The 26,229-nt window shown below is 39.8% G+C and overlaps 2 protein-coding genes across 11 annotated transcripts in view; one reads left to right on the plus strand and one right to left on the minus strand.

The window, feature by feature from the left end:
* Positions 1–4,909, minus strand: part of DCAF17 (DDB1 and CUL4 associated factor 17) — a 41,142-nt gene extending 36,233 nt beyond the window's left edge. For 2 of the 10 annotated variants that reach the window (XM_036320235.1, XM_036320229.1), the window contains exons 1-3: positions 4,392–4,906; positions 3,366–3,469; positions 2,453–2,530 (exon numbers count right to left, since the gene is read on the minus strand). In XM_036320235.1, the coding sequence (XP_036176128.1) occupies positions 2,453–2,530; positions 3,366–3,469; positions 4,392–4,517 (308 nt within the window). In that variant the 5' untranslated portion in view covers positions 4,518–4,906. Of the gene's footprint in view, positions 1–2,452; positions 2,531–3,352; positions 3,470–4,391 lie in introns of all 10 variants that reach the window. The other 8 variants (XM_036320232.1, XM_036320231.1, XM_036320237.1 and 5 more) reach the window with 8 other exon arrangements.
* A 142-nt stretch (positions 4,910–5,051) lies between these two features.
* METTL8 (methyltransferase like 8) overlaps positions 5,052–26,229 on the plus strand; it is a 78,465-nt gene continuing 57,287 nt past the window's right edge. Inside the window, exon 1 of the mRNA XM_036320004.1 lies at positions 5,052–5,257. The gene's annotated coding sequence lies outside the window, so the exon portion shown is untranslated. The remainder of the gene's footprint in view (positions 5,258–26,229) is intronic.

Here is a 26,229-nt window from a genome sequence, read left to right on the forward strand (position 1 = left end):
GAATTTGGAATTAGATTGGGAACTTAAAATAAATATGATTAATATGCTAAAGGCTCTACTGGAAGAAGTGGACAACATGCAAGAACAGATGAGTAATTAAGCAGAGATTAAAAAGAAAAGCCTAAGAAAAAATCAAAAGGAAATGCCAGAAATCAAAAGCACCCTAACACAAATGAAGAATGTCTTGGGTGGGCTCATCAGCCAAAGAAAGATTCACTGAGCTTGAAGATATGTCAACAGAAACTTCCCAAACTAGAAAGTTAGAGAGAGAAAGAAAAGAGAGAGAAGCAGAACTTCCCAAACTAGAAAAAAAGAAAAACAAAACAAACAAAAACCCCACAGCACAGAATATCCAATAACTATGGGACAACTAGAAAAAATGTAATGTACACATAATGTACATTATGCCAGGAGAACAAAGAGAAAACAAAACAGAAGAAACACTTGAAATAATAATGGCTGAGAATTTTGCAAAATTAATGTTAGATACAGAACCACAAATTCAGGAAGCTTACAGAACAACAAGAATAATAAATACCCCAAAAATCTATACCTAGGTATATCATATACTAACTGTAGAAAATAAAAAACAGGAGAACGTCTTAAAAGAAGCTGGGGTGGGGGTGGGGTGGGGGTGGGGAAGAGCGCCTTACCTATGATAAGAATTACATTAGATTTCTCTTTTAGAAACCATGCAAGCAAGTAGAGAATGGAGTGAAATACTAGTACTTTAAGTAATAAAAGAAAAAAATCCACCAACCAAAAATTCTGTATCCCAAGAAATTATCCTTCAAAAGTCTAGGAGAAATAAGAATTTCTCAGACAAACAAAAATTGAGGAATTTGCTGCCAGCAGACCTTACAAGAAATTTTCAAATAACTTCTTCAGAGAGAAGAAAAATGATATGGGTTAGAAACTCAGACCTATATTGAGAAAGGAAAAGTGTTAGAGAAGAAAGAAATGAAGATAAAACAAAATCCTTTATTCTTTTTATTCTTAATAACAGATAAAAACTTGTCAATAATAGATTATAACTTTTGGACAAGTAAACTGGATGACAGCAATATTATAAAAGGCAGTAGGGAAGAATTAGAAATACTCTATTATAAGGTATCTGCATTACCTATGAAGAGATACAGTGTTACATGAAAGAAATTTAGATTAGTTGTAATGTATATTGCAAGTTATAAGGCAACCACTAAAAATGTTTAAAAAGAAGTATAATTGATATGCTGAGTGGAAGGAAAATGAATCACATACTAGTAATATGCTCAATTAAAACCAGAGGAAACATAAAAATAATAAAAGACAAAAAAGGAATAAGGAACAAAGGCAAGGACTAGAAAATAGTTACTAATATGGTTAAGTATTAAACCAACTGTATCCATAATCCCTGTAAATGTAAATGGTCTAAATGCACCTACTGAAAGACAGAGGCTGTCAGAGTGGATTAAAAATAACAAGACCCAAATATATGTTGGCTACAAAAAAACCTACTTTGAATGTAAAGACACAGATAGAGTAAAAGTAAAGGGACAGAGAAAGATACATCATGCTGTGTAGCTATATTAATTGCAGACAAGGCAAACTTCAACAACGAAAATTATTAGGAATAAAGACTGGCATTATATAATGGTAAAGCAGTTACTTTTCCAAGACAGAAAAATCCTTAATATGTATCATCTAACAACAGAGTATCAAAATATGAGAGACAAAAACTGATAGGACAAAAGGAGAAACAAACAAATCCACTATTATAGTTGGACATTTCAATACAACCTCTGTCAGTAACTAACAAATCCAGCAGGCAGAAAGTCAGTAATAATATACTTGAACTGAACAGTACCATCAATCAACTGTATCTAATTGACATGTACAGAATACTTTACCCAACACCAGCAGAAAACACATTCTTCTCAAGCTCACATGAAAAAATTCACCAAGATAGACACAATCTGAGCCATAAAATACATCTCCACAAATTTAAAAGACTAGAAAATGATACAAAGTATGCTCTCAGACCACAGGGGAATTAATTTAAAATCAGTAACAGAAATACAGCAGGAAAATCCCCAAATATCTGAACATTAAGTACACTACTAATTAACATGAGTAAAAGAAGAAATCTCAAGAGAAATTTTAAAATATTTTGAACAAAATTAAAACAAATGCACAGAATATTGGCATTTGTGGATACACCACAAACAATGCCTAGAGGGAAATATACAGCATTATGTGTGCAGGGAGGGGGCAAAAGCAGGTTTACAGTTGCTCGTACGGAAAATAATACAATAATTAATAAATAATACAAATAAACACTGTTTCGCATACTCATAACTGTAAGTGTACTGTTGCCCACCCCTGTATATATGAGAAAAGGCGAGGAGCTTCTGCGCTGGTGAACATGTGGAGATGCAGGGAGCATGGAAGCTTCATGCCCCTTCCCACATACCTTGTCCTAGGCATCTCTTCCATCTGGCTGTTCCTTTGATAATAAACTGGTAATCTACTAAGAAGCCATGTGATTCTACTAAGAAGCCAAAAGAACACATGTGATTCAATTTATAGGAAATAGGTGAATCTATAAAAACAGAAAGCAGACTAGCAGTTACTTAGAGCTGAGGGTGATGGAGCCATTGGAGTGATCGCTACAAAGTATACAGTTTCTTTTTGAGGTAATGAAAATGTTCTAAAATTAACTGCAGTGAGGGTTCATATTCATTAAGTATGAATTTCAATGAACCAAAAATCATTGAACTGCATATTTTAACCGGGTAAATTGTATGGTATGTGAATTATACTTTAATAAAGCAATTAAGAAAATGCCCATAGTTTTTAGAGAAGCAAACTTAATATAGCACAATGTTTAGAAATGCTTTAAAATTCTTAGCAAAGAGATAAAGCAAATGTGGCAAAATCATTAATAGCTTTTGAATCTAGGTAATGAGTACTATACTATTCTCTAATTGAGCAAATTTGAAAATTTCCTCTAAAACAAAGAGGCAAGTACTTCCACAACAAAACAGAGACAATCTCCTCTAAAGCAACATCTAATTATTAGGTACCTGGCTCTCTTGACTCTGATATCTTTTAAGCAGAATAAAATACTACACAGTACTTTGAGAGCAATTTATCATTTTGCCTGCACTACAAAGTAATTTCACTTTAAATGGTAATTACAAAGATGGAACCTGCAACTTCAGATTTAACAAGATTTTCAAATTACACCCATATTACCACCTGTTTTGGACACATTTTTCCATTCTCCTATTTCACTATGTTCTGATGCAGGCATGTGGTTCTATAAAATGGCTAAGATCAACAGTGAGGTGGATTACAGCAAAAAATTTACCCCCAAAAGATACCTGCTGACACAGCACCGATAATTATCAAAATATATTCTTCCTCTTTCATAGGCTATAGGTGACTTGGAATGAGTAGTCCAAACATTCTTAAATTTTGTACTTTCCTGAAAGACACAAAGAATTTTGGTTTAGGAAATCTATAATAATAAAAGCATAATATGCTAATTAGAGCAGACAGCCGAAGACCTCCTGGATGTCATTCCAGAAGTCCTTTGGGACAAAGCTGCAGCAGCAGGGGCTGAGGCAAAGGTGGTTTGGGCCCATCAGGCAGGCAGGTGAGCAGTTAGGGGCAATCAGGCAGGCAGGCAGAATGGTTAGGGCCATCAGGCAGGCAGGCAGGTGAGCGGTTAGGGACCATCAGGCAGGCAGGAGAGTGGTTAGGGGCATCAGGCAGGCAGAGTGGTTAGGGGCTCAGGCAGGCAGGCAGAGTGGTTAGGGGCGATCAGGCAGGCAGGCAGGCCAGCGGTTAGGAGCCAGTGGTCTGGGATTGCGAGAGGGATGCCCTGCCAGGATAGGCCCCATTCGGCAGTGCGTGAGGGGTCCCCGATCGCAAAGGTGCAGGCCAGGCTGAGGGATTCTCCCCTCCCCCCTCCCGTTCACGTATTTCGTGCATTGGGCTCCTAGTAACTCATAAACCTCTACTGTGCACCAATTTTATGATGGATAGCTAAATTTAGGGTTTTCAAGTAAGTTTCACGTATGTAATTTAAAAACATTATGTTCAATTCTTCGCCACTCTGCCTCACTGTCATGTTTTGGTTTTAGTGGGGTGACCAACTTTTCAAAAGATTGTTTGCAAAGAAGACATAAGCAGCTTAAAAAATTAAAAGCATCTGGCGGTCCTATTAATACCTATTTACTAATCCTCCAGGTTCAGGGCATCCATGCCCCTCTCCACCACAAATAACCTTCTTAAAAGGGGGCTCTACCGCGTAAAATCAGCACCCCAGAAGGCTTGAGCACCCCAGAAGGCTTGAGGACCAGGCGCCCGCAGCCCTCGGTCCCGCCCCGCCCGCAGGCGGTCACCTGGCACACCAGCGCCCGCAGGATGCCCAGGTTCGTCCTCTGCACCGCGCCCGCGTCGCTCGAGAAGAAGCCCAGCGCCCGGCGGCTCAGCCGGCGGCACACGTTGGGCTTCCGGGTCGGGCCCATAGGGGCCGGGCCGCCACGGGGCCGGAGAGGAGCGCGATCCAGACCCCAGCGCGGAGCAACGGCCGCTCCGTCGGAACCTCGAGGCCCCAACTCCCTGCGGGGACCAGGAAAAACTACCACGGGGGCCGGGCAGCGGGGCGCAGGGCAGTGCGGCACGGGAGACACAGATGGCACCGCCTGATCACCAAGAGCAGGGCAGGAAAAGGCGCCCCCTTTACGGGCTGCCCCCAAACGCCCTCTGGTCCTCGCCCCGGCTGCGGCCTGCGTCCCCCCGGTAACACGCAGCCTGCAGGCGCCGGTCCCTCCTCGGGAAATGTAGTTCCCGGTGCCTCCAAGGGAGCCGGGCTTGCTCCCAGAACTACAGTTCCCATCAGGCGGCAGGTGCGGAGCGCCCGCTCCGGCCGCCGGTCCCGCCCCGCCCCGCCCCGCCCCGGCCCAGCCCCGACCCGCCCCGACCCGGCCCCGACCCGCCCCGACCCGGCCCCGACCCGCCCCACGACCCGCCCCGCTCCTCTGACCGGGCGGAGCCTGCGCTGTCCTGGCGGGGCGCCCTTCCGGCTCACGCGGCGCGGCAGAGAACCCCGGGCGCGCGGTGCTGCAGCCTCCGGTGCCCCGCTCTCAGGGACCCGTCATACCGCCGGGGCACCCGCACGCCTCTCGGCCCCGGACTTGCTCTGTGGGAGGCGCCGAGAGAGGCGCTGAGTCGAGTGCGACCCCCAAAGCAGCGTCCAGCGCGAAAGGTACGCCCCGCGGCTCTCCCTTCAGTACCACGTGGGATGCTGTGGCCGAGGGTAACGGTCACACTTTCTGGGTCTGTGTGTGCGGAGTTGGTGGTGGAGGAGGCGAGGATCCCCACTGAGCGAGTGTGGAATTACTTTCCCGAGGCCCGCCCCTCTGCGGTCTGCGAGGACACAGGCTGGTTTTGCGATCATTGCTGCATTTTCCTTCCTCTAGCCTCCTTTTCCCCCATAAAACGGGAATAACAGGTGAAATGCTTACATTCTGATGGGGCTGCCTAAGGTATTCCACGTTGATTCCTCTAAATGAAACGAAATGGAAGTAGCGAGCCCTGCCGGCAGAGTCAAAGTTCCCCTGCACGGAATTTCCCGTAATCAAGCCCCGGGGTGTCCCCGGGGTGTGTCCCTTGAGAGTGCCCTTTGCACCTTCCGCGTGGGCTTGGCTCGCCACCTCTAGTTCAGTACATACGCGAGCGAGAGAGGGCATCTGACTGACAGCAAAAAGCACAGTACTAAGTGGGTGTGGGTCACAACGTGTTGAGTAAAAATGTGCCACATCTCTCTTTAACCCTGCTGAGTTTCCGTTAGGGGCTGGGCGTTTGCTGATTTTTCATAACTTATTTGCAGCATAATGTGGAGCGCATTGTGTATTTTTAGACAGCGCTATAATACTTAATTTGGTAATTTCGTGAATGCAGCTGTCACTGAGAACACTGAGACTCAGAAAAGATAACGGAATTTTTGGCTGAAATAAAATTCAAGTAATTGCGGAACTGAATGCATCATCTCTTTTCTCCCTCCTGCCCCCTCACGGCCACTTGTTTGTCTTCCTGTGGTATTTACCTCACCAAGAGACAGTCAAGCTAGATGCCTTCTTTTTCTTCACCCACAACCCAGTCCTTTTGATTCTAACGCTTGAGCATCTCCTCATCATATCCCCTGAGTAATGTAGGGTCTCTCCGTTTTATCATATTAAAATTAACAGCTTCCTTTCTGCCTTAAATGCTTTCAAGTCATCCCTCTACACTGCTGCCAGAGTGAGTTTTCTAAAGCACACATCTGCCATTTCTCTGTATCCCTGAGTGGCTCCCAATCACCCAGAGCAGAATTTCTCAAACCCAAGTAGATACTTAGGATTCTCTTGTTAAATTAAAATATTTCAGGATGCGAAATATATGCAAATATAAAACTATATAAATTCCTTATGTTGTATCTTTTATGCAACTATAACTTATAAATGGTTTAAGTTAAATTAAGCAAAACTATAAAACAAACCAATTTAAATGACTACTTATACATTGTTACCAGTGAGACTTTTTGCCAGGCCAGTCATTGTTTCTCTTTCACATCAATGTCTCTCCCTTTACTCTCTCTCGAAAATCAATAAAAACATATTAAAAATAAAATAAAATGCAGAAAGATTTAGGATTAAAGGGTTCATAGTAATGTTTTTAAAAAGTATTTTAGTTATTCAAAGAGTGTATAGATAACAGCATAATATGTAAATAATAATTATAAATGAATACTCATATCTATCAACTTTAAAAAACACACAAAATAACCTAGAACATTACTTAAAAATTTGACATGTCCTGTGTGCCCTTCCTAGGTCCTAGATCCCTCTTTCCTCTTCATACAGATAAAATATTGTTAAGTTTTCAATGTTTTTGAACATTGTATAAATTGAATCATACTATATATATGTACTCTTCTATAAATTGCCTAGTTTTTCCAACATTACATTTGACAAGGTACCTGAGTTCATTTCATTTATTTTTACTACTGTATAATATTTCATTGTGTGAATTTACCACAGTTACCCATTTGCTACTGGCTGGGCTTTAGTGTCTTTCAGGTATTTCTATTCCTAGAAAAGTGCTGCTATAGGCATTCTTAAACCCGCCTCCTGTTACACTTGTTAAAGTATATGTTTGTTTTCTATTGCTGTGTAACAAATGACCAAAAACGAAGCTACTTAAACCAATACCATTTATTATCCCTAATTTTTTTTCTACATGAAAAACCACTTGTCCCAGCACCACTATTGCAGAGTCTGTCATTTCTCCACAGATCTGTAATGTTAACTCTGGTTTCATATCAAGTTTACATTCATGGTCAGGTCTGTTTCTAGGCTCTGTTTTCTCTTCCATTGTTCTGTTTTTCTATCCCTAGCCTAATACCTGACCAATTTAATAGTAAGGGTTGAGAACTGGTAGGGCAAGTCCTGTACTTACTCCTTTTCTTCAGGAGTATCTTTTTGTTTTTGCAGTTTGCACTTTCATATATATATATATATATAATTTTAATTTCAGAAAGGAAGGGAGAGGGAGATAGAAACATCAATGATGGGAGAGAATCATTGATTGGCTGCCTCCTGCACACTCCCCACTGGGGATCGAGCTCACAACCAGGGCATGTGCCCTGATGGAGAATCAAACTTTTACCTCCTGACGCTCAACCACTGAGCCACACCAGCCAGGCTTATACATCTTTTTGAACCTGCCTAAGTACCACAAAAAAACCTACTGGAATTTGATTAGTATAGCATTAAATCTATATATCAATTTGAAGAGAACTGACATCTTTACCATATCAAATTATCCTATCTATGAAGACAATATGACTCTCCATTTATTTAGATCTTTAGTGTCTTTCAAAGAAGTTTAATAATTTTTCTTAAAGGATTTCATATTTTGCAACTTCCTCAGTACATTTTTATATTTTTGGCCAGCATTATAAATAGTATATTTTTTAAATTAGATTTTCTAACTATATATTTTTGGTATATCGATCATCTATTTAGCAACCTTGCTAAATTTTATTTTTAATCGTAATAATTGTCATTTGTAGGGTATGGGGAATTTTTCTATGTAGGTAATCATGTCCTTAGAAAACTGTGACTGTTTTGTTATTTTCTTCTCAATTCTTGCCATTTATTCCTCCTTTTCTTCATTGCTGGCTTGGACCTCTAGTGCAGTTGAATAGAACCAGTGATAGTGGACATCCTTGTCTTATACACTTTTATAAACTTCTAATATTTCACCATCAAGGATAACATTGTAGATTTTTGCTAGCCACCCTTAATCAGGTTAATGAAATTCTCTTCCATCCCATATTTGCTAAAAGTCTTATTAGATTTTTAATTGTGAGTGTTGAATTTAATCAGCTACTTTCTCTATTTGCTGAGGTGATCCTATAATTGTTTTTCTTTAATCTGATAATTTGGTGAATTTCTGATAATTTTCTAGTGTTAAACCAAACGAGTTTATTTAGAGAAGTTGTGATGTGTTTGTTTTTCATACATTGTGAGATTTGGGTAGCTGCTGGCTTCATTTCTCACTTAGCTTTCTGGACCTTCACTACCTTTTGGTCTCCAAAGATCTCTCATTCCTTCTTGCTGATTCAATGATGCAGTTAGCAAGATATATTTTTAAATATATTTAACCAGCCTCTTGTATTTCATAGTAGAAAGGTTTTTGGACTATGAAGTTAACCAAATGATCAGAACTAGAATTCCACTTTCTTATATTTTTAGTGTAAAAGTTTCCATCCATCATTTCTTTCCATCCATCATTTCTTTATTTTTATTTATTTGTTATTTTTTAAAAATATATTTTATCGATTTTTTACAGAGAGGAAGGGAGAGGGATAGAGAGTTAGAAACATCGATGAGAGAGAAACAGATCAGCTGCCTCCTGTACACCCCCTACTGGGGATGTACCCGCAACCAAGGTTCATGCCCTTGACCAGAATTGAACCTGGGACCTTTCAGTCCGCAGGCCGATGCTCTATCCACTGAGCCAAACGGGTTAGGGCTATTACTATTTGTTTATTGTCTAAAGTTTTACATGTGTCTCCTTCCCTCCCCCCCACATTGTCCCCCCCTCCCCAGCCATTCCCACCCCGGGCAAGCCCCCACCGCCCCAGTGTCTGTCCGTTGGTTATGCTAATATGCATGCATACAAGTCCTTTGGTTGCTCTCTAATCCCCCACTTCCCCTGCCATTTGTCTCTGCCATTCATCGTTTCTTTCTTCTCTTCTTCTTGTCTCTATGCACAGCCATTTCCCTCCCAGCTGAAAACAAGGACACAGTGCTGTGTAGTAGAAAGAGCATCACACCAAGGGTTGAAAGGCACAAGTTAATAGTGCCAGCACCACTTAGTGAGATCTTGACCAAGTCACTTACTCTGAATTTAATTCAATCATCTGCTAAGTGGGAACACTCAGGATTGAAGTGAGAATCGCAGGAGCTTATAAATGTGAACACGTTGTTGTGAGGGGAAAGGATAAGAAGCAATGATGTCAAGTACATCATTTCCTAACATTGCTAGGAAAAAGTAACAGAAACAGGGAGTTTGGGGAGGGGAAAGGGTTGATTAGTAGAATGGAGGGTTTTTTTTTAGGGTGGTGAAACTATATGCATTTGTTAAAACCCGTAGAGCTTTTCAGCACAAAGAATAAACAATGTATGCAGAATTTAAGAAGATAATTAAGAGGTAGTGGGGATTCCAGGATGGAATGCAGGCTGTAACAAAAGAATCTAACTGTATTAGAAATATAAGTGGTAACCTCCCTGAAGGGGCCAAGGAAAAGGTACTGACCTAAGTAACTTTGAAAATGAAACTAAAATGAAAGACAATAGGAACTATGCATGTGCACTAGACTCTAAGTCAGCGGTTCTCAACCTGTGGTTTGTGACCCCTTTGGAGGTCGAATGACCCTTTCACAGGGGTCGCCTAAGACCATCAGAAAACACATATATAATTACATATTGTTTTTGTGATTAATCACTATGCTTTAAGTATGTTCAATTAGTAACAATGAAAATACATCCTGCATATCAGATATTTACATTACGATTCATAACGGTAGCAAAATTACAGTTATGAAATAGCAACAAAAATAATTTTATGGTTGGGGGTCACCACAACATGAGGAACTATATTAAAGGGTCGCGGCATTAGGAAGGTTGAGAACCACTGCTTCTAAGTGAATGTTTCCCATAGAGGTATGGGTTAACAATTCTCAAATCACTATACCTCTGTAAGTGCTAAAAACAAAAACACAATGATGGGAGTGTGTCAAAAAAGGATATAGGAGCCAACTGAAATAAATAAAGTAGTATTAGGTTATAATCCAAAGTTTAAAATAATTATCTATGAGTCCATACTATTATAAACAAATGATTGAATAAAAAATAAATAAATGGGAGAGAAGAGACAAATCTCCCATGCAAAAAAATTTCAAATAATTTTATGTAGTTACTTTTACCTTAAAGAGGTAGAGCCTAATTCACCACTCCTTAAGTGTGGACTACACATAGCCATTTCCTTTTAAGGAATACAGCATGGAAAGGGCAGGGGGGTGGGGGCGGGGGCAGCTTTACAGTGGAGAAGTCTGTCAACTGCTTCCTCAGCCAAGTGATCAAGGTTAACATCCCCAGTAATAAGTTATGTTCATATTGCGTACCCTTGATATGATGTGAGGAGAATGGCAATTTCCTTCTGTGGTTTTCCTCCCTAAAACCCATAACCCCATTTTAATCATGAGAAAAATATCAGATGGATATTTATTGAGGAGTATTTCATCAAATACCAGATCAGTGCTCCTCAAAACTGTCAAGGTCATCAAAATCAAAGAAAGCCTGAGAAACTGTTAGAGCCAAAGGAGCCTAAGGAGGCCTGATGACTAAATGTAATGTGGTGCCCTGGATAGAATCCTGGAAGAGAAAAAGGAAATTAGGTAAAAACGAAAGAAGTGTGAATAAAATATGGACTTAAGTTTATAATAACGTATTAATATTGGCTTCATTTATTATAACAAGTATACTAATGTGAGATTATAATAATAGAATTCTACACTATCTGCAACTTTTTTTTTATAAATCTAAAATTGTTCTAAAATGAAAAGTGTACTTTAAAAATACAACAGAAATTTGGAAGACACCACTATATAGAGGCGGCATAGCTTTAATGATTAAGAAAATGAATTCAGTTATTGGGTCCAGGTCTCAGCCTCACTATTTACTAGCTGTGAGAGTCTGGTTATCCTAAGTAACTTAACCTCACTGTGCCTCAGTGTACTTGTCTGTTAAATGGGTTCTTGGAGAACTAAACGAGTCACTGTATGTAAAGCACCTAGACTCCTAGAGTATGCCTGGCACACGGCACCATATAATTCTTTGATTCTGTTTATCATTACTACTTTGCTTTGCTCTTCAGCTGAGGATTCCCAACACTAGTTTCATGCTACAGGACTAAGTGACGCAGAAGCTAGAAAGCCTGACAGGACCTACTTTTTATGGGCATAAGCATGACACACATAGAAATGCTGAAGTTAACTTCATTTGGTTTTTCAGGAGATTCCTCACTAAAATGTCCACTTCCCTTGTCAAATTGATGTTTCTTTAGGACAGGGCACTGCCTCCAGTGCAAATCGCTCAGATTTAGGATGCAGCATCTAAAATTTTGGTGATACTTGAAACAAAATTAAATATATTATAGAAACATGTTTTAGGCCGTCTGCTTCTCTACCTAAAATACATATCAGCTCTTTAGAAAACTCCTGATAGATCAGCAGCACGGGTAGAAGAGTGTCCTGCGTTGGATGTAGAGCTTGGAGGGAGGAGGCCTGCTTGGATTGTGGCTCTGGTATGTGTGTGATCAAGGCAACTCACAAAACCTCTTTTGAGTCTCATCTCCCACATCTGTAAAATGGTGATCACACAAATGCTTGTTTGCCTTCCTTTCTCAATTATAGGATTGCTCTAAGGATTGGGTGTGAAAATGAGAGCTTTCTGTAAGTTGTAAAACCTATACAAATATTATTGTTATAGTAATTCTGAGGTTTTCAACCAGAATGAAACTCTAATAGATTTTTATAGTCATATCAAGTGTTGCAGTCATCTACATACCTTTATTTATTTATTATGCAACAAGGTGAAATCATTTGAATTTAAAATGCTTTTGATGGGGGTTGCAGGGTCAATGGGAAGAAATGGACATCTGTAATACTTTCAACAATAAAGATAAATTTTAAAAAATAAATGCTTTTGATGGTACATTTTCTCATGGGACTTTAGTTTTTAAGTTTTTCTTGATGTCACGAAGGCATTGTTTTGATCTGGAATTGTCTCTTGGGATCAGGGGCACAGTTTGAGAAAATGGTTTCCAAATTCTTCACTGAAATCCGGTAGAGAACACAGAAGTGTGTCCCTGTGATTTGGTAAGTTGTCTCCTTCAGAGACAGACCCTCCTGTTCTGGCGTGGAGCTGACCAGCAGAGGGTGCAAAAGCTTTCCCAGGAGTTGGGCTGGGCAGACCTGACTGGTGCCATCTGTGTTTGCTGCCTGACGATTATCAAGTGCTATAAATGAAAAGGTTCTGGCACATAAGAAAGTTACCGAGTGAAGACGGAGAGCAGCCATGATGTCACACAGCACTGTAGCACGTAGCAAGTTCCAGGCATAGTTGGTGAATAGGAAGTTTCTGGGTACCCGGAATTTGACATTCTGGTATGAATTATTTGTCTGTTTTCCACCTCCTCCGGCTACTCTTTGCCTTTTCTAATAATTTCTTTCTCTTTCAGGGCTCTTTGCCCTACCTGCTCAGCATCTGCAATTTTATGCCTTACCTGGTCTAACAAATTGGGGTCTTTAAAAGTAGCCTTTCTCTGGACTTCTTTGGCCGTAGTGCGTTTGGGTCTTTAATCCAGCCATCCACAGCACCCTGTCCAGGTCCCATTAACCGGGCCCTTATAGATTCCATGCCGTCTTCCCTCAATGTAAATGGGTGACCACCAGAAAAATTTGGAAACCTTTCTAGTGTTACTGTTAATACTGCCTATACCATCTTTTTTTTTTTCTTCCTTTCCAAGCATGAATCCTCTACCCATGAACATTATATAGAAGTGATTTTGAAAATATTTTTATGTTTTCTGATTATAAAAGTAGTTTGAGTTTACTTAGAAAGAGAAAAGTACATTCAAAATATATTAAAAAGGAAATATAAGGATCTCCTTGAGCCTTTCAATGACACATAACTATTATAAATTCTTTTAGACCTTTCCTATGAATATGTATACTTGTTGGCATATATGTTATTTTTTTAAAGTTAGTTCCTGTTTTAGTTTTCTTTATTTTTTCTTTATGCTAATTTTTTTAAAGATCATACTAAAGGTACTCTCTTATACCTGACTTTTTTCCTTTAGCCAATAAATAATGGACTTCTTTACATATCAATAAATTTAGATTTGAGCACCATTTTAAGTGGCTACATAACCTTCTTTATATGGATGTACAATAATTTAGTCAGTCCTCTAAAGATGAGTATTTAGATTGGACTTTTTCAGTATAATGTCCAAACAATGCTGTGACAAATCCTTAGGATCCTTCCGATTATATTCTTAGGATATATTTCTATAAATGGAATTTTCCATAAAGCTCTTTCTTTAAAAATTTCCATATGTATTGCCACAGTTCCCTCAGAAAGGTCTTTCAGCCCAGGCATATATGTTATTTTTTTAAAGTTAGTTCCTGTTTTAGTTTTCTTTATTTTTTCTTTATGCTAATTTTTCAGCCCTGGCAGTGTGTGAGGATGCTTGCTCCTGCACACACTGACCAACATTTCACCTTCGCCAAAATGATAGTAAGCCATTGCACCGTTCTTTAAAAGGGCGGACTTTCCAATCCTCATGTCACCCCAGAAAATTAAGCTAAGGCAGTGGTTCTCAAGCTTTTTCTTCTCAGGACCCCTAGACACTCTAAAAAATTATTCAGGTTCCCCTGAGTTTCATTTAGGTAGATCATAGTTACCCATATTTACTCTATTAAAAATTAAACTGAAGAAAAGATAATAGCATTTATTATTATTTAAAAGTAACAATAATACCCCATGGCATGTTAGCATCAGTGACATTTTTATTTAAAAATTTTTTCCAAAAAAATTAAAAGAGTGGTATAGTTTTACATTTTTGCAAATATTTTTAATGTCTGGCCTAAGAGAAGATGATTGGATTTTATATTTGCTTCTGCTAAGCCTGTTATGATATGTTCTGGTTGATGTATTTGAAGAAAATGTAATCTCACACAGATGTGTAAGTAGTTAGAAAGGGAGGAGTAATTTAATAGTCTCTTCAGAAGTGTGTGAATATTCTCCTTTGACACTACACCAAATTCCAATATGGGATAATTTCTTAAAGGTTAACTGCAATATAATATTTAAATCCATTGGTCTGTTACATTTAAATTCATTAGTCTGTCTTATACTTTGAATGGATCTTTTACCCATGCATGATTTTGTGATACTATATGTTGGTCACCTGGAAACTATTGGTTCACTGAGTTATACACGTCTTCCTAATGTTGACACATTTCATTACACAATGTAAAAAATACCTTGCCCTGGCCAGTGTGGCTTAGTTGGTTGGGCATCGAACTGTGCACCGAAAAGTTACGGGTTTGATTCCCAGTCAGGGCACATGCCCAAGTTGCAGGCTCTATCCCAGGAGGCAGGCAGCGCATCATAGTATATTGTAATGTCTGGAGGAGCAAGCACTCCCCCACCTCCTTAACCCTATCTTGACACAACCAGCATCACTCATTTCCTCTGCAGTATTTTCCTGGCGCTTCCTGCATGTTTATTCTTCCAGATGAACTTTTAAATTATTTGGTCAAGTTCTCCAAAAACATTTTTTGAATTTTGATTGGAACAAGTTTAATTTTATAGATGATTTTGGCAAGAATTTACATTTTTACAAATACTGAATCTTCAACTCCAGAAACCCATGTACTGTCTTCCTGTTTATTAAAATTATCTTCCACGCTCTTCTGTATGTTGTATAGCTTCTTTATATCAGTCCTATACATTAATGCCAATGCTGGGTATTTCACATTTCTTGTTGCAATCATAAGAGGGATCTGTCCCCCTGTATACTTTCTATTTTTGCTATCCATATATTTTTTAAAATTTTTAAATTAAAAAAAACCCCAAAACCAAAGAACATCTAGTTCATATTTCCAGATAGTTTTGGCGTCTTAAAAAAGAATAAGCAAAAAGGATACTATCATTTGTGGTAGTACAGTTTGTACTGTGTGCACTTGATTTATGAGGTTTGGCTGTTTAAGTCTGTTTAAGGAAACAGAACATACCAGAAGCTATAGCTCAATGAATATGATATTTCCAAGCTAGTTATGTTGGGAGACTATACATTTATGGCAACAAGAATAACAACTACTCTAAAGACAAAAAGGGTATATATCTTAAAGCAAAGAATTTGCCACCACTGAGGATATTAAAAAGAATCAGTAAGCTTGCCATTAGGCCATTATCTGAAAATTGAATTTCAAGGATGTTTTACTATTATTAGAGTAAATAGTAATCTCTTAAGGTGACTTATTTGAAGGCTCTACACTTACTTTGATGTACCAGTCTAGTTTTTAGTTAAACAGCATTATTGTATAGTTATTCCTTATATTATCATGTGGCAAAGAGATGGCTGATAGGTATTATGGAATTTTTGTTGTTGTTTTAAAAGAATTATTTAATCAGATTGTTTTTGTATTAAATAAGATTCAAGTTGCCCCAGGCAGTGTTTCAGCTATTTGGGAAAATGGAATTTGCCAGTTTTCTAAGGCCATTTAAAATAAACAGATTTCTTTTCATTTGCAATATGGATTTAAAAAAATGTGTGCGGACTAGCCCGGTATATTAATCACCATTTGAAATGTTCCTCTAAAAATGTGGTTCTGAGCCCTTAACAACTGACTTACAGATGATCTTAGAAATAAGACTTTTATAGGTTGAAGATTACTAAGATTTCTCTACCTGATATGGTCCTTGGAGGTTAAGAATATAACTAATATTCTCAATTATTCTTAAGAAACTCACTGCAGCATTATTATTCATGGGCTTTGAAAGAAATCATTCTTAATGTTTACGTAAGAAAAAACCTACAGAGAATTTTTATAAGTTTATTTGAGCCAAAACTGATGACAATTGCTGAGAAGCAGGATCTCAAAGGCTCCAGAGATGAACAGTTTTGCCGTTTCTTTTATGCATTTGAAATTAAGGAGAGACCATAGGGAAGATTACATGAAGGTGGGAGAAAGCAAGAAATGAATTGGCTTATAGGATAGTTAACAAAATTATATGCTCTCTTGAAGGTATTACTCTGGCATTTCAAAGGGGAGTTACTCCTGGCATTTCAAAGGGGTGTTAACTTAGATGCGCGAGAACAGTAGACAGAGCTTGCTTATAGGTGTTTCAGTAAGAAGTTGTGGGCCTGGGGCATGGCCACCCACCATGACCTGTCCAGTTGGGAGTTTATGATCGGATCACCCTGTGCGGTTACTTTCCACAGAGCCCCTTTTTACCCACATTAAATGTACTCGTTTTTTTGTTGATATAATTTCTCAGCATAATGTTTATTATGTGTTGGGTAAAGAGTACTTGTGTTCTTTTTTCCTTCGGGTGAGGAGCAGGCCCCACATCAGACTCCTCTGCGTGACTTTCAGGGCTGACCGCAGGCACTGACAAGGCTTTTCCCAGAAGGCCTGAGGGGAGAAGCTGCCCTCCCCACGAGGCCCCCTGGGCAGCCATGTTCATATGCGTATCTGCATTCTGATAGTTACTTCGTGCATCAGGACCCACAAAATGGTGGTTTCTGCAGCCTGCACTTTCAGGAAACACCCGCCAGGAAACCTAACATTCACAAATCACAGTCCTCCCACTCAACATGAGTTCACCTTACCCTAGAAAATAGGACTTGCTAGCTCCGTAAGGAATCCCCGTCCTCCCAGCCAACCACGCCCTGTTTTCACACTGCCTCTTCTATGGCTCCATACAATTCTTGCTCTTGCCCCACATCCCTTGGGAAGAGTGCCCCACTGCTTGTGAGGCACTGTACTCCCCGGTGGATGGAAAAGGGGGTTCTATGGAAAATAATCTCACAGTGTGATCTAATGATAAATGCCTAACTGGGCAGGCCATGGTGGGTAGTCATGCCCCAGGCCTGTAACTTCTTTAGTGAAAGTTTGTAAGCCAAACCTGCCTATTATTCCTGTGTATCTAGGTTAATACACGTTTGAAATATCAGAATAGCCCTCTAAAAGGGTATTAACCCTCAAGAGAGCACATAATCTTGTTAATTATCCTGTAATCCAATCCCAGCTATGGTTCACCCACCCACCCACCACCACCACCATCACCACTGCTGCCACCCCACTGCTGCCCCAAAGTGTATGTCATCTGTTTGGCTCAAATAAACTCAAAATTCTCTACAGTTTGGACATTTCTTCTGTCGACACCCCCAATCCATGGATTGGTTTCTCTTGAATAAAAGACATCAAACTTGTTACTGAATTATTTTAGTTTGTCATTTGACAATTCTGAGCCCAGATGACTGCATTCAGAGGACTCCTTATGGGGGCCTCTGTATACGGGAGACACTTTCTCCATGTTGGTTCAGTACCATTCTATTTTTAGCTCTTTCCCTTTCCCCACATCCATGACCATAGGCCATAAAAAGGCAGGAGCCTGGGGAAGGGGGTGGCTCCTGGGCAATGAGACAGTTTCCCCCATACGGACTGCATCACTTGATCCTTACCTGGTGCCATTCCACAGGGAGAAATGGAACACTGGTGAGCTCATGCCTCTTTTGCTCTCTTGCTTACACTGTTACAGTAAATAAAAGGCTTGATTGTTACTTTCAGTTTGGCTTTGTGTCCTAATTGTCCACCTCAACACCTGATTGCTCAACAGTGGGAAGTAGGAATGGTGTTTGTTCCTAATTATTTATTAATTTGTGTGTGGGTATTTTCTTTTAAGTTTTAAGGGGTGCCCTTTAGGGATGTTTCTGGAATTTACTGAGTAATAATTTGACTTTACATTTGTGGAACACTGTGTAGCTTACAGTGTTCTGTGTGAGAACTTTGTGACTTGAGATTTACCTTCATTTTTACAAATGAACCTATACAAATGAGGCTCAGCCAAAGTGGCTTTACCAAAAATCATGATTAGTAGTCCTGGCTGGTGTGGCTCAGTTGGGTGAGCATCATCACATGCACCTAAAGGTCACTAGTTTAATTCCCGGTCTGGCACATGCTCATGTTACGGACTCTATTCCCAGTAGGGGGGTGCAGAAAGCAGCCCATCAATGTTTCCCTCTCCTTCCTCTCTTTCTCTTTCCCTTCCTCTCTCTCTCTCTTTCTCTCTCTCTCAAAAGAAATCAATAAAAACATTATTTTTAAAAATCATGGTTAATAGATAGCTGAGCCAGGATTTGAACTTGAGGCTTATTATATTCTGAATATTACTATATTCAGCACTTGCTACTGTACTACCCCCACTTCATTGGTAAATTAGTCTTTCATCTGTTTGAGAAGATGGAACTGTTTAGGGCTGTTTAAACTAAGAAGGATAATGGAAGGTTTAATCCTGTAGTACTCATGAAGCCCCATGTAGTACTCACGGAAATTGTAAGAAGAGCAAGACTAATGATAACAGTAATATCAACTAAAGTTTATTGAGCACTTACCATGCACCCAGCATCATGCTACAAATATGCTACATAGATCACCTTTTGTAACTTCTCTGTGTTTTGAAATAATCTTATTAGCTACATTTTATTCAGGAAATTGAGATTAACAAAGTTAAGTATCATATCATAAGTTATGTTGGTAGCAAGTGACAAAGCCTGGATTTAACTTAGTCCAAACCCTTCACCTCTTCACCTGAAATTGCTTTCCAAGGAGAATTGAGGTGATTCTGCCCTTCTTGAGCTATTTCTGCTATTAAGGAGGAATAAGAGTAGAATGCTCTGGAACGGAATCTTCTAATGCTGTATTTCTCAATGTTGAAAAATGTGTAAACATTCATTTAAAGAAAGAAAAATTTGCAGACCCCTGGGTTGACTTAAAATATTTTTAGTATATTGTTACTAAATCCAGGTGTAAGTTTCTTTTGCATAGAGCTCTTATTCAGTGACAAAATCAAAATAGTTGGAGAGTTATAACCACAAAGCCAATAAAATTCAAATGAGCAGTATGATAATGTGACTACTGGTGTTTCACCAAAATTCATTTGCAGCACTCATTATAAACAAGAAATTGACTGACCACTGCCACACAGATTCTTTGAACCTCAGCCCATCCATACTATGCTGTGTACTGTGACTTCTCTATTCCCTCACCACTTCTCTCTATTCAGAATACTGCAGAATCTTTAACAGTGTGCTGTATACTCAGATGCATCACTTCTGTATTATATCTGTGCTGCTTGTTGCCAACAAGATCATAAATGCAAACATAGACACTGAAATCAAGTAGCAGTTTACATTTGTTCCTATTGATTTTCTTAGATTATTATTGTTACTAGAGGCCCAGTGAACAAATTCGTGCACCCGTGGGGTCCCTCGGCCTAGCCTGTGGGATCGGGCCAAAACCGGCACTCCAGCATCCCCCGAGCGGTCCTGGATTGCGAGAGGTTACAGGCCAGGCCGAGGAGCCCCACTGGTGCACAGTCGGCTGGGGAGGGACACAGGAGGTTGGCCAGCCAGGGAGGAACCACAGGAGGGCTCCAGGGCATGTCTGGCCCATCTTGCTCAGTCCTGATCAGCTGGACCCCAGCAGCAAGCTAACCTACTGATTGGAGCGTCTGCCCCCTAGTGATCAGTGCATGTCATAGCAAGCAGTTGAGCGGCCTTAGTATATCATTAGCATATTATGCTTTGATTGGTTGAACGGCTGACCAGACACTTAGTATATTAGGCTTTTATTATATAGGATTATAAAACCATAGTTTAAAAATTTGTTATGGGCCCTTCCCTGGGGCTCAGTTGGTTGGAACTTCATCCTGTACACCAAAAGGTGTCGGGTTTGACTCCTTGTCAGGGCACATACCTAGGTTGTGGGTTTGATCCCCAGTCAGGGCACATTCAGGTGGTGGCTGATCATTGTTTCTCACATCGATGTTTCTCTCCCTCTTTTCTCACCCCCTTCCTTTCCCTCTTCCCTCCCCCTTTCTCTCTTTAAATTCAACAAACATGACCTCAGGTAAGAATTAAAAAAAACTTTGTCACGGGGCCTTAGTTTGACGAACCCTTTTTTAATAACCCTGTGTCCAGTGGGAGATTGTTCTTGAAGAATAAGGGTTGGAGATGTATTATAATGACCTTCATATTAAAATGAGATGGTGGATAAGAGTCCACATTTTAGCCTTTGTTCAAAATGTTTCTCTTTCATAGGTGTTTATGGCCTTGTGGTTCTTTCTAACCACACTGTAAGAGCCTCTCATTCAAAGCAGGATTTCCTTCTCATTGTTAGTGTTTCTGTTTTTGTTACTAGGTGACATGGGTTAAGAAACTCAAAAGGCCTTCACCACACTATTGTCTGTGTCCATGGGTTATGCATATATACATACATACAAGTTCTTTAGTTTCTTTTCCCACTCCCCCCACCCAACCCTGCCTTCCCTCTGAGATTCAGCAGTCTGTTCCATGCCTCTATGTCTCTGGATCTATTTTGTTCATCAGTTTATTTTTTTCATTATATACCACAAATTAGTGAGATCATGTGATACTTGTCTTTCTCTGACTGGCTTATTTTGCTTAGCATAATACCAGATCCCTCCATGCTGTCTTAAAGGGTAAGAGATTGTTTTGTTGTTTTGAGCACTTTCCTACTTTCTGGCACTAAAAGATGCTACAAATTTATCTTATATTCCCTCCCCCAGTCCTACAATTAGCCATTTCTCCAAAGTGCCTGGTTACCTTTATTAGTGAATTAGAGGGCCAGTGGCACAAATTTGTGCACCAGTGGGGTCCCTCGGCCTGACCTGCGTGATTGAACCGAAACCGGCTCTCTGACATCCCCCAGTGGGTCCTGGATTGCAAGAGGGTGCAGGCCAGGCCACAGGACCGTGGGAGGGCTTCAGGGCATGTCCATCCCATTTTGCTCAGTCCAGATCAGCCGGATGCCAGCAACAAGCTAACCTACTGGTCAGAGCTTCTGCCCCCTGGTGGTCATTGCATGTCATAGCAAGCAGTTGAGCAGCCTTAGCATGTCATTAGCATATTACGCTTTGCTTGGTTGAATGTCCAACCAGTCGACTGGACACTTAGCATATTGGGCTTTTATTATATTGGATGATATTAGGAAACAAGATCCAGGTGCTTAGTGTGTGTGTTTTGCAGCCGGGTATGGTTGCTTCTAGGCCCTCTCAGCTGGCAGAGTAAAGGATATATATATATATTATATTGTTGAGAAACTTGGTTCCCACGATTTGCTCCCAATTTCTGAGTTGTTTAATTCCAGTATATATATATATATATATATATATACACACTAGTTTCAGAATTGCCAACCTTTTATCAACTGGAGTACAGTGCTAATTGTAGACTCTACTCATTTACAAAGTTATTGGCATATTTTCCAAATTATTTTTTTATTCTCTGACTATAACATGCACTTTCACACTTCTTTTTTCTTTATTTGGGCTAATCCCTCTGCCTGAGATGCCCTGGCTTTCACCCTTCTCTTCTTGGAATATCCCCACTTGTTCTTTTAGATCCAACACAATGTTGTCCCCACTAGGAAGCTTTTCCTAGCCATTATCAATAGACTTATTCATTCCTTTGTGCTCTAGTAGAGCCTTACACCTACCTCTGCTATACATGTTTAGGACTGTTTCCATCTCAGTCTTCTTCACTTGATGTTAAGGTTCTTGAGGGGAGGAACCAAATGGATTTGCCCCTGGTTCCCAGGACTTAACAGTAATGGTAATTATTTGTTAGAATCCTCTTGGATGAAAATAAAAGAAAACCTAATAGTGGCTAAAATATAGAATTTCTTTTTCTATCTAGCAAGAAGTCCAGAGGAAGGTGGCACCTATCTGTAATGCCATCAAGGACCAGGCCCCTTTCCTCCTCTGTACACAGCATCACATCTAAGTTCAGGAAGGAGGCAGGTGTGTCAGGGCCAGGAAACTATCTTCTGACCCCTTTCCCTTTAAGCAAAGGCTTTAGCCAGAACACAGTCACATGTCTCCGCCAGCTGCAAAGTAGCTGAGAGGTGAGTTTTTAGGAAGACCGATCTTTTGAATAAGAACAAAATATTGGAGTTAAGCTCCAAGTAACCGCAAGGCCACAAGAAAATCAGGGATTTGTTTCCTGTTGGATAAAAGGCCAGATGACAGACAGAAGACCAGGCCAAAAAAGACTGTTTAAGACAAGAGGAAAAGAGAGGTGACCCCAATGGGAGCAGCATCTGACTGTTAGAGGTAAAAAGTACAGGTGCATCTAATATACTCTGGCCTCCTACTCGTAATCCTGTAGAAATTCTGTATGGTCTCTGAAACTTTCAGCTTACCTGTTCTCATGTTGAAATTATGCCATTCCTATGAATTTTATTTTTCCTTCTCTGGCCCTTTCTCTGACTGTGTCGTTCCTTCTGTGGCGTGGCGGTCAGAATTTTACCCGACAGTCCATGGTTCAGTTTGCCTTGCTTTTTTTGCAAGTCATAACTATTTGTGGTTCTTTAAAATATAATTTACAGTGCTATAATCTCTGTCTACCTAAATCCCACATTCTTTTGAAATTATGGAATTTTCACTTTTCTTTGGAAGTGAAATGTGGACACTTTTATTCCCTAATGTTATATTCATCTATTATGACTTCAATTTTTAATATTTCATTTTGTGCCACAACATCCTTATTGATACGTTAGTCCAAACATGACTAGGTAAATCCTGCAAAAAGGTACAAGCATCTCCTTCACCTAGTTTACTAAGGAACCTTTGCAATGAATAAGAAAGCATAAGTTCCATTCAGAGCAGAACTGCATCAATCTCATTCATGTGAATTTGTAAGAACTGATTACACACAAAGTATGAATGCAACTTAATATCCTTTATCAGCCCATCAAATCTAATTAATGCCTCCAGAAGTTACTGTATAGCACACACAAATGTGAAAAGAAGTGAATGAGTTACAGCAGATTTCATTCTGGTCCAGCATACCGTTTTTAGAGACAACTTCCAGAGTAATTAGAATAGTATACCCTTCAGATATTTTGGATTGAGGCAGGCTTGAGACGGGTTACATAAAACCCTTAAAGAAATAACCTGTGAATCCCAGTAGCCTTTTTTTGTAAGTGAGTGCAGGGGATGGCTGCCTTTAAGGGTGGTCTTGGAGAGCAAAATACTGAGCATGAGATTCCCGTTTTGAAGCTGCAGTGACTGACGTCAAAGTGTTCTGTAAATACTTGCTGTAATTGTTGTTGCTAATAACCGTATTTATACCAAGAAATTATAATCATCGAAAGAAAGATTAAAACAAGATGTACAAGTTGCCTGAACTGTTTACCTCGCAGATAGTCACCCTGGAGTTCACGGACATTTACAGGGTGAATTGAAGCTTCAGTTTCACCGCAGTGCGTTTGATACTTAAGCGTTTCTTACCTGTTGGCTTTCACTGTCCAACACAGTACAACAATAGCGCTTTAATTTGCTCTCATTAATGCTAGCCTCTCAGGTAATGTCAGTGCCGCTTTAGCAAGATGATGCTTGTTCCTCTGAATGAAGACTTGTACCAGCTTCCCAGCTGAGAAAAGCTAAACAATTACAAAGGTAAAAACATGACTGTCTCACTAATTTGTTCAGTTGAAAGATGCTCAGAACCCAGGAAATATGGAAGAGGAGTTAACTTTTAAATGGAGGGCAGGGATTTAGTGTATATTTTACGGCAGTTTTCCCCCCGAGATTTCCGTGAGCGAGACAACTGGAAATCCTTGGGGAGCCTTACAAATAGTTTTTGCTCAGAGCCAACCAAGTGCTCCAAGGATAATCATAGGTCCACACAACCGGCAGTACTGTTTGCTCTAGTTCTTTGGTGCTGTGCTAATAGCATTGCGATGTGAGAATGCAATCTTAGGATCAAGCTTTAGTGGCAAGGGAAATATGTCCTTCTGTGCCGCTACTCCTCAGCTGCGTAAAAGTAGTCCAGTTGAAAGGAACTGGGTGTTAGAATGTTACATTATTTATGGGAGGCGGGGGTGCTTCGCTTGTACCTTGAAATGTGAGGACTGGAAAGAATAACTACTCTCCTAAACCTGGGGACTAGTGTCTCGCAGTGAGTGGCATTACTTGCTATTTGATTAAGGCCCAAGAGAAGAAACAGAATCAAGAGAGAGAGAGGAAGGGAGAGAAGGAATTCTGGCCTCCTTAAAGTCAGTTACAACAAATTAGCAACCCGGAGCAGACTGGAGAATCAGTTCTGTGATCTTCCTTGCGTGTATAGGGTACAAAAGTGGAACACAAATGGGTGGATTGTATGTATGTGAATAATAAAAATGTTCACACACACAGAAAGTAAAGCCAGAGTGTGGGCTCTCCAGTTAGACTGCTTGGGTCCAAATAGAAGCCCCATCAGTTATTGGATAGGTGACTTGACCATGTTACCTCATCCCATATGTGGGTTTCCTCTGTAACAGGAGTATAAAAATAGTGCCCCTTGGGAGGGAAATAGGAGTTGAATAAGATAATACATGTAAAGTGCTTAGAATAGGGCCTTACATGTGGTAAACATTTTTTTAAATTCTGATTTCCATGAAAAATAAATTGGAATTGGTGCTTTGTTTTCTCAAAGGTATTTTTCAATTTGCAAAATATAGTATGAAGTATTTTCTTTAATAAAATCATCCCTTTTATTTAAAAAGTACATAAAACTGTTATTCTACATAAATAAGATTTGCAATTATTTAAGAAATACTTTCATGTTTGTAACATGAAATATCCTTGTACATATATTTTACCTATTGTGGTAGAGTTTGTTGGTCTAGTAAGGCAGTTGTGTGAGTCATTGTGAAAAGGGTTCCATTTAATGGGAAGCAAAACATCTAGCCCAAATCTAGAGCTAGAGCAGAGATCTCTTCTCCACAAATTGTCCTTCAATACCAAGGGCTGTTCTTTTGCTACAAGCACAATGTGGTGGTAATGGTGGGCCCAGCAAACTGCTAAATAGTAAAAGCCATCTTCTCCTTGGCATGTCATACTATATGCAAGACCCTTCATTTTATATGTCTGTTCTTTTCCTTGCATTCTAAAATAGGCACGCTTACCTCCCCCTAGAGCTGGCAGGAAGCGTGTCAGCTCTTCATGGCAAACCTCTGTATACTTAATAGCATCATAAATGCTATTTATACAGTGAAGTTGTGTCGCTCCCGTGCTCCTAAGAGCTTCTTCAGTTCTTTTCTGGATCTGTTCCTTAGTGATTGCTTTAGCCAACTGACTATTCATGACTGAGTCTTGGCATTGAGATCTCAGAGGGCCGTGGTTCTAAAGTCAAGAGGAAGAAAGTGGAAGCCTATAGGCAAAGTAAGTAGAAGCAATACCACTTGAGTATATGGACTAGAATTTGATATGGCAGAATTAGTTTAAGCTAAGCTAAGTGAAGAATCAGGACCACACACCTTTTCAGCAGCTTTCAACAGTAAATAAAAACCCAAACACCTAACCAGGATTTGTGGAGATCCTTCTTACCTTCATACTTCTCTGCTCTGAACTAGAGTAATTAAAATTAAATACAAGCCTTAGCAATGAAAGCAATATTCAAACATTCATTTCATGCAAAGGTACTGCTTACCTGAGCTATGCTGGCCTTGTACGACAAATTGAGAAGTATTTCTGTTTCCTACGAGTCCGTGTAAGATTGTGTTCTTTCTGCCTTAAATGTTCGATATTCACTGGTGAAACTATCAGGCCTGTGGTTTTTCTTTGTAGGAAGGTTTTGTTGTTTTGTTTTTTATTGTGGTAAAATATACACAAAATTTACCATTTTAATCTTTTTAAAAAAATATATTTCTTTATTGATTTCAGAGAGGAAGGAAGAGGGAGAGAGAGAGAGAGAAACATCAATGATGAGAAAGAATCATTGATTGGCTGCCTCCTGCACGCCCCCCCACTGGGGATGGAGCCTGCAACCCAG

Source organism: Myotis myotis, unplaced genomic scaffold (assembly GCF_014108235.1).
Source record: "Myotis myotis isolate mMyoMyo1 unplaced genomic scaffold, mMyoMyo1.p scaffold_m19_p_8, whole genome shotgun sequence".
In the NCBI taxonomy this organism is placed as follows: Eukaryota; Metazoa; Chordata; class Mammalia; order Chiroptera; family Vespertilionidae; genus Myotis; species Myotis myotis.